At 37.3% G+C, this 12,320-nt stretch overlaps 1 protein-coding gene across 1 annotated transcript in view; it reads left to right on the top strand.

The window, feature by feature from the left end:
• The window catches only part of LOC132697914 (protein apterous), a 251,214-nt gene extending 239,350 nt beyond the window's left edge, over positions 1 to 11,864 (top strand). The window contains exon 6 of the mRNA XM_060663678.1: positions 10,115 to 11,864. Within this exon, the coding sequence (XP_060519661.1) occupies positions 10,115 to 10,330 (216 nt within the window). The 3' untranslated portion in view covers positions 10,331 to 11,864. The remainder of the gene's footprint in view (positions 1 to 10,114) is intronic.
• Positions 11,865 to 12,320: the final 456 nt, after the last annotated feature.

The following is a 12,320-nucleotide window of genomic DNA, read 5'->3' as shown; positions in this document are numbered from 1 at the left end:
AATTCTGCTGCTTCTAGTCTAGTATAGATTGTTTAAAAAGTTGCCTCTGGCACGTGATGATCCACCATATTTGCACCACACTTTACACGCTCAGCTTAAGTGCACACACAGTTAGCGACGTTACTAGAAAACAATAGAATTTCGCTATCCCAGAAGGGTACAGAAACAATCTCCGTTGGATCAGGACTGACGCACGAGCTGAATAATTGACTTGGGAGCTATTTTCTGCTGCATTGGGAATGTTTACCGAGGCTTAAGCTACGCTCTTCTTCTTTAAGGGTAACGAATGCTCTGTCAATATTATGTGTTTAGAAGGGATGAAACTCCCATTGATCTTCTAATGAGGTGCACACTACTAGGAATTCAGAGTACTAGGAGCTTGCTTTATTAAGCGGAATAAAACTATCTAAATTCTGCCCACCAAGGACATGGAAGTACCGCAGCTAGAAATAGTAGTAGATATTCTTCAGTAAAATATTGTCCAAGAGAAATGCTCCTTGCAACTAGGACAGTCCAAAAGGCAAATATTGCGATGTAAATTGGTAGAGACTTAAGCAAAAGTGTTTGGTATGCTTTTGTAGTACTGCTGACGATGACGTCGCAACACAAATTGAGTTCTTGACTGACACACTTCGAACGGGTCGCGGTCTTCTTCCACAAATTTATTTAGAGGTACCAACTGTAGATAAACAATGAAAACATATAAACTATATTAACCTCTTCTAAATGTTAATATGAAATTGAAATCGGTCCAGATTTTAATATATTTGTGATGATTGGACTTTCTCTTTTATGGATACTGGCGGGTAATGACCCATCACATTTGGACCGTTCTTTATACGCTCAAGTTGTTACGGTCTTCACATACTGTTCTGCGGTTACGTGAAAAATAATAAAATCTCGTGGAATTCTGGAGTAATAAACAGCGTATATTTGCGAAAACCAAGGATACACTTGAGAGGAGCAGTATTGGGAACCCAATACTGTCCCACGACAAACAATGAAAACAAATTAACACTCTTTGAGGCGGCCTGCCGCGTCCGGATACATAAACGATGAACCGGCCTCCTAGCCTCGTAACCCCATACTACCCTTCCGTTTCCAGTTTTAACCCCCCCCCCCCCACTCGCACAGTTCCAGGAACTTCCATCGACTATCGCGGGCGCACTACAAAGTCTATCCTAAAAGCGTATAGGAAGAATCTACCTTCTTTATTATTTGGTTAAGATTCCATGGAAGTTCCGTTTGAGTAATAAGTTCAATGAGAAAGGTGGCGGACCGGCTGTAAATATATCTTATACCAGAGAGATCTGTTGGATTAGGAGAGCATACTGAACAGCAAACTGAATAAATGTCGATGATAGTAATTTGGGACCTTCGATGGCAGAGAGTGCTTTTTAAAAATCGTAGGGGTGGCACATGTAGGCTGAGTTTAAAAGACCAAGAGACTCTTACTGATCTTCTATCTAGCTGCACATTACCAAAGACGTAGCCGATTAAGGGATTAAGGGATTTACTAGCCTCTTAAAGTCCTGCCACCGGAGCCGGGTACTGCAGCTAGAAATAGAAGTTGTTCAGTAAAAGATTATCCAATTAAATTTCCAGTTAACCAAGCTTCCTTGGAAGAGGTGGTATGATACAATGATAGCGTAATTAGCTGTGCAAAAGAATGAGGCAGTGCAATGTAGGTTTCCAAAGACTTTTCAATATTTTAGAACTGTGATTGGGTAAATACTTCATTCTATGAATTTTTACCTTTAATTTTATGAATGATGTCATATGCCTTTGGTTTTGTAGTACTGTTGATGATAACGTCGCAACGCAAATTGAGTTCAAGGAACGGCCCTGGGAAATGTTTGTAACACCCTGCGGGTTGCGAGTCGTCTCGAGAGACAACCCGTCGCTTCGCAACTAGTAGTTCGGGGTGACCTACATAAAAACGCATCACATTTTCCCAGTAGATTTATGACGGATAACGACGACAAAACAAACAAATTGAGTATAGCCTGTCGATAAATTTGTACATCCGTGACAGTGCCGTATTCACGGTACCGAATTTATGGCGAAATAAATTCATACACTTGAAAGCGCCCAGATTTTTTGTGTACGTTCGTGTTACGACTCACGTCACGACTGGTTTATGGATCAGGTGCTGCGAAATTAGTGCATGTTTTGCACACTCGCGGCCACTCCGCCACGCACGAGACTATTTTGCAAGCGTTATATATATAACACGCCAGTGCGAGAAAAACAGAGGACGAAATATGCGCGGAAGGCCGGGCGTACAATACAACTGCTTGGATCGGTCATGAAATTCTGTGTTCTCGCCTATAAGGCCATTCAGTAGTGGTAGATTGTCCGAACCATAGAGCAAAAAGTACTCTAATTTATTGAATAAGTCGTATTAATACATAAATCGTACTTCATGGCTCTATTGACAAAAAGCCCCGCAGATACTGGAAAATTCAGGCAAACGCAAGTGTACGAGGTTAGCGCCAAAATTTCCCGGCCTGACATAGGTGCAGCTCCAGTATCATGATAAAACTTTGTCTTCTTCTAAATATATACCTTAGTAGGGTGCGAAAAAAAATTGAAATCTTGCGTCAAATAGTTTTTTATTCACAGCATTTTAAACAAGACGTGTCCAAAAAAATGTCGCCAATAACGCAAATTGAGCATAGAGGAGTCATAAAGTTTTTGACAAAAGAAGGGTTAGCACGTAAAACTATTAACCAGCGTATAGTGACGTAATGAAAAATGATCCGTACGTCTTAACTATACCGGGTGAAAGTGGGAACACTCTATAACTTTTAAACGGCTCGAAATATGGAAGGGTTAATATGAGTGAAAAAGTTGACAGGTTTCTGATATACGGGAACAAACTCTCGACAGGCCCGTGCATTGTATGCTAGTGGTGTTAAAATGTTGCAAAAAAAAGTACCGGGTTTAAGAAGTTTTTTTCCCACTAGGGCGCTATTTGAAAAAATAATTCATTAGACAAGTCAAGAAAAGTTTCATTTACAATTTTTCCCATGATCAGGTAACTAGTATTTATGATAGGCGCCACAGCCTCCTAGACACAATTTTCAAAAATTAAATAAAAATTCAATAAAACAAAAAAAGCGTTCTATGCTACGTAGAATGATCCAAAAATGCAAAAAATAATTGATCGTGCGATTTAAAACTCGAAAATTACTGTAGGTAAATTCCTGTGTCAATTTACGACATCCGGTAATGAACTAAATAAAGATAACTGCACAATTGCTCTTACTCTACTTTATCGTCACTCCCTTATAGTTCAGGGGGGAGTATACACCTTTGCGCGAAGTTCGCACGCCTAAAACAAAGCCCGATAAAGATTACATTTTAGTCGAAGGCGGCGACGACGACGACGGTTAATGAAAGTTACATGAGGTAATCACGTGACGGGGAAAGGGGGCGGGGATGTTCCCAATAAGGCCGCCACTATTAATAACAATAAACTCAAAGTGGCGATAATAGTGTTGCAAGAACCGGACCCTCTCGGATGTGGAAGAATTCCGTAACCGCGTCCATTATCATTTGTTAAATGTGCGTTCGTCGTTTTCGGACGGCGGAGGGGGAAGGCGGACGACAAAAAAGGGTCCCGGACGCGTCGCCGCGCAGTTGTTTTTGCCGCGCGGTGCGCAATTTGCAAAAGGACTCGGGGGACGTGAGAATCGACTATATACGCCGGACCGGAGATAAAATGTTTATTGTATCGGCGGCCATTAAATGCCTCCTCGCTCACGGGGAATGTGTCGTCGTTTTTGTCCGCCGTTACTTATACGCTATCGGTCGCGAAGACGATCGAATCGGGATCGGTTTCGCTCGGCCTCGATCAAATTTTAGAGATGGTAGCGAATTGGGGAAAAGCAGAAATAATCGAACGTTCAAATAATCTAAAATCCTGAACGACGTTCGGTCCCGTTTCGGAAAATCTCGGTAAGTCTCGCCTCGCGAGGGATCTCGATGTAGCAGACGGTCAAATGGCAGACTTTGCAATTTCATAGTGAATTTTAGATAGGTATAATCCGAATACGAATTAGGAAAACGGTGCCTGTTTTAAAGGTACAGGACGTATATCGGTTGCTAGATCCGCAAAGGACACATCAATTCCTATGCATCGGGTCAATTATTGTTTACAAAAAAATATAGGTTAATTTCATCGAAGGGTGGTGCAACCCGCATTGAAAACAATATTTTTTATCAACCCGTGAATATGTTTTGAATATTTTGTTGTCATTATCGCCCCCTATTTATTACAGCCACCGGCGAAGGTTAAAGTTGACGTCTATCAAATTAAATTTATAAAAATTTGATGAATGACAATGGGACAATACGTAGGGTTTACAGCTGATGATGGTAATAAAACTGATTATAAGTTGACTGAATTCACGGTGCAATTTGTTCTAGCCAGGTGCGAGTGAGCCTTGGATAACACACATTTATGGGCCCCTACCCCTAGAATACTTTACAAATAAGATGAGAGTCACATAAAAATGTACTTATGGCGATACAAAAATACTTTAAATCTACAGAATAGTGGACCTGGTTTCTTGACTCACGGCTCCAGAGCAGCCCAGAAATGTCCCCTAATGGCCCCACCGAATCTTTAGTTGCATTGGTGTAGCAGAAAATATTTGTACTGATTGTTCTCCTTTATGATGTAAAACTGTTCAAATGGTTGAAATGAAACAAAATTAAAAGCTCAAGCAGTTTATTGAACTGAGGTGGCTTTTACTTGATGAAAATCCATTTATCAAAATAAATAAGAACTAAAAGTTCAGATTTTCACTAAATTATATATTATGACATCACAATTGTTTCGACAACACCGTGTCTTTATCAAATGTGATTTGATATATATATATATATATATATATATATATATATATATATATATATATATATATATATATATATATATATATATATATATATATATATATATATATATATATATATATATATATATATATATATATATATTGTTATTTAATATTTATTACTGGTTCCTATTAACTTATACAAAGGTAAAAAGAAGGAAAAAAAATCAAAATTTATGCCCATATTTGGTTAGGGGGCAGGGCGACACAATTGGCTCATGCCAAGCTTTTGTGCCAAATTGTATAACCAAACTAATATCACTCGCTTGCTTCCAGAACTCTAGTCAAGTCTTTCAGTTCTACAGGTACATTCGATTGCCTCCGCCTCTGCCTAGAGGTACATACTGAGTTGAAGGAAGTGAGGCACCTTCGGCATTTCTAAAATTAGGTTAACATAATTGAAATTTATTAATACTTATTAGTTTCAGTCGTACAGTGTAATGTACTACACATTTCTAGAAATATTTTGATTACTAATTACTTCATTACCTTGTCGCAAGTCTATTGCATATATTCTTTTGTCTCGTATTTGGTCCTTCAAGTGGTCATGATTATGTGGTCCCTTCCTTAAGATGAACACACAGTTCTCTTCAACTTTTCCTGATGCTTGATATTTTGTTTATGTGCTTCTGAGATATCTTTTTGCGATAACTGGAATATACATATATTTATTAACGTTTAATCCTATAAATTGAGTAATGTTATAAAATACGTCGTTTCTGCACTAAACATGCAAAATGCCTCTTTTGTGAGCAACTATAAAATATTTAATCAATTTTGCCTCGTTCCGTTACACCTTCTGCATGAATAATACATAAAGTCGTCGTGACAAACTATTTGTTAAGGGGTTATGTTCCTGTTCTGCATTACCCTATGGATTGGATTTTACTTCTAATGGCCACACTGCAATAGGTCACTCGGCCAGCTTACAATAACCATCATCCTCAAGGTTGCTTGACATACACAAAAACGGTAACAACTTCTATCTTTTCTAGGGAAATCGAATTTCAAACTTAGTTAAAATGATATATTTCATTATTTTTAAGTTAATATTTTAATACTTTTTTAAGCAAGACTTCAGTTAATTGTGGGTAGTAAATGCAGAACCAGAACAGAACTTTAAGTATTATTCACGCAGAAGGTGTAACGGACCGAGGTAAAATTGATTTAATATGCAGTTAACTTGCATAAAGAAGTTGTTAGTATTAAAAATATTTGTAGAAATGTGTAGTATATTACACTGTAGGACTGAAACTAGATAGGTAATAATAAGTTTCAATTACGTTAACTTAATTTTAGAAATGCCGAAGGTGCCTTACTTACTTCACAATGTACCTCTATGCAAAGGTCATCCTTAATAATTCACGCCACGCGGTAATATCTCCGAAAACATCCGATTGCTCCCGGAAATGTCCGAAGTGGCTCGGTTCCGTGGGAAACAAACCTGGCGTGATAAAATGACGCTTTACTCACTCACTCATTGTCATTTTATGACGACAGTTTCGTTTTCCAAGGATCCGAGCCCATTCGGACATTTCCGGGATATTTGTTTGTCAAGTCCGTTTAAATGCTTGTTGCATAATGCTTTCGAAAAATCGTCGCGATTTCGTGTGGTAAAAGGACGCATTGGTTTTCTATCGTGCTCCTGCGGATCGATGAAATTTAATTACAGCAAACATCGGTAGATATTAAAACTAGCACCAATAATAGCGTTATCGAATGATATTTTTTCAAATATCTCGCGCCCTGTATAATTCACGGAACCTGAAACTCTTTCTCGACATACTTTACGATACTGTTCAAATAAAAAAATTATCCCATCTTTAACAAGTTTTCATTTATCGCCAATAATTAACCCCCAAAACTGAAATTTTTAGGATATTTATTTTTTGCCCATAAACGAAACACTTTTTCTATTGAATATTTATGTTTTTAAGACTTCGAACTATTCATCATATAGATTTAAAACAAAGAACGCGTTGATGTTGAAGCTAGTGTTGCAGTATGACCTAAATATTATACTGTGCTATATTTGAAAATCATGGCCTTATTTATAAATAAAAAACGGAAAAAATCGGAAGCATCCGGAGGTTCGAAAATAAGGCGGGGAACATTTCCTCCGGGCCAGTGGCGGGGCGTCACGATCTCAAGCCCTTCCGAGAAATAAAATCAATCGCAAAACCTCCACCCGCCGGAGCCACTCAAAATAAGCCGACGTAAAGCCCCTATAAATCCCTCTGCATACCCGACGACGCTCCGACGTCGGCGTGGACCGACGCTAAGGAGTAATTGGAGCTGTTCGGTAGCTTCCAGCGGGGGAAAGTCAGGGTGATTTATTTCCTTTCCGGGCAGGCATCCGCTTACAGACAATGTTGCAGAGGGGGGCGTGTGCGGGAGCCCTCTTTTTTTTGAGAGGGGAATGGAAGATTGAAAGAAAACGGAAGCGATGGCGTCCTAATAAGTTACCGGAGTGGGCAAGTTGTTTTCCGGAGCTTCTAAATCAGTGGGGCGCTATATCCTGTACGGTCTTATGTGTCGGAAACTCTTTAAAAAACATTTACAAAAACGTTTCATCCATTTTGATTGAAATCAAATAATCCGTTCAGATTATTCAACCCAGCAAACCTTTTGCCTTTTGAGTTGCTCTAGAATTCTGCCCTTTCTTTCTAAAATTGTCAAGTGCTGTCTATGAGATGAAGTGTTTTCGAAGAAGTGGAATTGCAATCCCTAAAAAGTTCAATATTATTGAAAGTCATTGACAATATCATGATCTATCAGATTAGATATATACAAAAATCTAATATAAAAGATGACAACGATGATATAATTATCCTACTACCCTTTGATTATTCTAAAGTTTAAGATAGATTAAACTGAGAGTTGTTACTTGCAATTTTACATTTTATTGGTTTTTCAGTGGGTCTTTGCGCAAATATCCCAGTAACGGACTCTAATATGTTGACTTTAAGGATGCTGTATCATATGTGGTGTTCCACAATGTTCAATCCTCGGCCATCTTTTATTTGTTAATTTTTTGAAAATAGTAAATGGAGAAAATAAGTATTTTCCGAAACCATGCTGTGCGCCGTAATAATCAAATATCCCTAGGAGCGTATGTGATAGACGAAAACCGCAAATACAAAAATTGTAGCTCTTGATGCGGCCTGTGACACCGTTTGAACCAATTAACCATATTTTTTACGATTTTTGATTGGCGGCTAATAATTTACTCTGTAAAAAAACAATTTTCTAGGTATTTTAGATTTTTGCCTATAATTTAAAAACCCTGTATATAATTGAAAAAATGCCTTAGATAAATGTTATTGCACTGGATCGGGTGAACACGGACTTTTACGTATGTGCTAAATTTGAAGTTGATATCTGCAAATTTAGGTCACTTAACACATTTCTCATTTAGCACTGAATATCGGGAACACCCTGTACAATAAGTGAAAACCTTAAATACAAAAGTTTTTGCTGTCTAGGCGGGCTATATCGCAATATAAAAGAAAGTGGGACCTGAATCATAGTTTTTCAGTCATAATCAATTTTCAGTAATAGGGGGACCAATTTTTCAGTTCGGCGCTCCCTTTATATTTTTGAAAAATTGTCAAGAATAAAAGTTTATGGAGCCGTATCTGTTGCATCTTCTGGTTCAAGAATTTTTTTGGTCTCGTAAACTGTTTTTAAAAAAAAACGATTTTTTAAATATACATAATAATAATTCACCACAAGAAAGGTTGTAATAGACAAAATACGGGATACAGGTCCTTAAATAATCCCAAAGAAATACACGAAATAAAAACCCAGGGGTACCAATCAGATAATGTATGGTGTGGTGTCATAGATGGATATATTTTGGGATGGACATTTATTGATCAAAAGTTAACAGAAGATCTTTATTTGCAAGTCTTAGAACACCAAGTAGAACAATATATAGAAGATTTATATCTAATTATATCAGCGCTGATTATATGACAGCAAGACGGTGGCCCTCGTCACAATGTTGTGCAAGTTAAAAATTTTGGATATGAAACGGCCAGCCAACAACTCCGACTTAACCTTACTGGATTTTTTATTGGGGGACACATTAAAAGTCACGTGCACAAAACTGTGCTCAGGAAAATGGTGGTCACATACAGCAGTATTTACAATTGGTAGTTAAAGAATTTTTTACTTTAGCGTGTCTTACATAAAATTTCATATTTTTGCCAATTTTTCAAAAACTAGTGGACTAAAGTATAAAGTGTGTTAAATCATTTTAAACGGATTTAAAAGATATTCCATTAAACACATATCTAATGAAAATTGATAGTGTTTTGATTGATACGTCACTTGGAAAAACTTGACTACTAACCCTACATTTTCCTTTTTTTTTTGTTTATCTTGATATCTCCAAAAACAAAAAAGTTACAGCTAATTAACATGTTATCAAGATAAATTGAACACACGGTACAATTGAGGTCTAAATGCTCAAGCTTTAACTTGTTGATTGTTTTCTTTTTTGTCATATTCTTTTACTAGTTTTTGTGTGAGACTTTCATTCATTCGCACGGATTTCACTTAAAATTAAAAACTAATTTCTCTGCACGCTGTCATATTAACGATATTGTTATGATCATGCAGAGAACGGGTTTTTTTTTCAGCAAAGAAATTAATTTCTTTAAAATTGATTCGAGTAATGTTTAATTTAAGAGAAATTAATGGCGTACAATCAATGTCTGTCAAAACTCACAGAATCAATCATAATTCGTTAAACATATGAAATTTGTATGGGGTGCATAGTTTCGTCTGGATTTTGTTATTTTTCCATATACCCACGGCGTGTCGTTCATTTGGGATATTTTAAATGACAAAATATCAGATTTTGACATGTTTTTGTTGTTGTGTTGTTTTTGAGTACATTTTTGCAAAATAACACGAATACATGACCGTCAGAATCGACAAACGTCCAAGATTGGGAAATATCTCCGAAAACATCCGATTGCTCCCAAACCCGTGCGGTAAAACCCCGGAAATGTCCGAAATGGCTCGGATCCGTGGGAAACGAAACTGACGTGGTAAAGTGACGCTTCCCGCATGCTAAGATATTTGCGTAATTAGGCATTTTACAGACGGGAGTAGAAAAATATGTTTTTCTTGATTAATTGGAATTTTTTTTCCGCAAAAAAGGTCAACATGTCCTCTGACGGCCGTTGTTGTTGCAGGTGTGGTTCCAAAACGCGCGGGCAAAGTGGCGGCGAATGATGCTGAAGCAGGAAGGCAAAACGGGGGAGAAATGTTCCGGTTCGGATGCCATGAGCGACATCGACATGTATTCCCATGGCGGACCCGGTTCGATAGGCAGCAGCATATCGATGCAGGCTCACAGTCCACCGTTCATCTTACCACCGGGCAGCCCGTCGTCTTTGGATTGTTCGTGAAACGATAGAATGAAACATTCGGACAATCCCATCGAAAATCAAATCGTGTGTGATGAAAGTCCGGCCTTGAAAGCCGGGCCAGAGAATCTCCAAAAACAGTTTCGTTATAAATAACATGGTGCTGGCTCTTAATCTAGTCTGGTAAAAACGCACATTGATTTCGAACTGCCCAAATTTAGAAACGGGTAAGCAAAATTTGTAGGGGAGGGGGGAATCGCGACACCAATATACCATGACCAGAGATATTGTGTTTTTACAACCGGCCCTGTGCTGCCCCTTATAGAACAACCTGCCGAGCAGTCCCTTACCCGTGGCTATTCCAGGACCGTCCTAGGAATTTATCTATCTATACTAACAAGCGGGATATAAGTATCTTTCTCGCCTAGCAATTCTTGAAACATTTACATAAAAAAACTGGTACAAAGAAACAATTATTACGTTCTATTTCATTATATTTCTACATAGTATCACTATTAATATACAAAATATTAAATTAATAATAATAAAGTTCAGTCAAAATCGTCCGTGGCCGATTTTGCACTCGCAGGGGCAAAACTCGAGAATTAGGTACATAAAAATTTTTCAATTGCATTTAAATAATTCACCCTCCGTTGCGAAATTCTTTGAGATTCCATTGGCCCCTGACGAGGTACTTCTCTCACTTTCCTCTTGATTTTTCTTACAATTGACTTCGGAATGTCACTTGTTTTTGTTGCTGCTCCTCCCCTTCTGAATGTCTTATAAAATTGTAAACATTCAAAACAATTTGTCTAGCATCCGAAGAAAAATAGATCCGTTTTTTATTTGCCGAGTTCTACATTTTCATTGGGTTCGACTTGCATCTCCACTTCGTCTTCAAATTCTGCGTGGTTTTGGAACAGGAACGTTTAATGTACCTTGTTGTTGTTTATTTACAAATCGAAGCACTGTATAGAAGACATAAAAATACAAGAAGATGAACGTTGTTAATCGACAGGCACACAAGTCAAAAATATTATTTTCAGTACCCTTTGAAGGATCCAGTGAAAACAGCCTCACAGTATATACGCAATTTAGATTACAGTCACCTGCTGTTAAAATTTAAAACGGTCCATTTACGTTTCAAATAAAAACTTCAAGTTTCTACAAATATTCGTTACGGTCCATCTCAGGCAAGATTTATCACTGTTCTGCGAAGCTTTGCGGTTAAGGTACTGTAAAACACTAAAAACGTCAAAAGAATAAATGCACTATATTTTTGGTCGTACAATAACAATTTACAAGTAATGTAATATAATACTGTGCAACCAGTGTGGTAAACGGCATTATATTTTTTATGCAGGTGCAACTAGCATTTTATGATTTTTACCCTATAAAACGTTAGCGTTACAGATTGAAAATGGTTTAATGCCAAAAACAGCACGCAGAGAATTATTACAGTTATGGTTGCAAGCAACATAAGTGGTTCAGAAAAGTTGAAGTGGCTAGTTATCGGCAAGTCAAAAAGCTACCCTGTTTTAAGGGCAGAGAATCAGTTGATGTGGACTATCAGTACAACAAAAAATTATGCTGTTCCCAAAATCTATTTTGAGTAGATTTTGATATTTTTCGTAAAATACATTATTTAAAATCCTTTTCAACCAAGGTACAGGGTTATTTTTTATATTTGCGTACCCACCTCGCATCGCAAAGTTGAAAAACAGTAGCAAGTTTTTTATTCTTAAATGAAGATTGTTTAGAATGTCTTCTATGTGTTCTATATATAAATTTTTGTGTCACGTATTGTGTCGCTTTACTTTAAATCGGAACATTCAGTAAACAGTTGAAAAAATCGTTGTTGGCAATGTAGATGAAGACATGAATATTTTGCTCTCTTTTGAAAGCAGCTTTACTTTTATGAATAATAATTAAAAATAAAATTATTTTCATATGAATTTTTAGAAAGGGCCCAAAGTTCAACCTCAATTGTTGCCGCACAATTGGGAATGTCATATTACAAGATTCAAGTCCA

This window comes from Cylas formicarius, unplaced genomic scaffold (assembly GCF_029955315.1).
Source record: "Cylas formicarius isolate icCylForm1 unplaced genomic scaffold, icCylForm1.1 PGA_scaffold_2__14_contigs__length_35257938, whole genome shotgun sequence".
Taxonomy (NCBI): Eukaryota; Metazoa; Arthropoda; class Insecta; order Coleoptera; family Brentidae; genus Cylas; species Cylas formicarius.
This window is presented reverse-complemented; position numbering and strand designations above follow the sequence as displayed.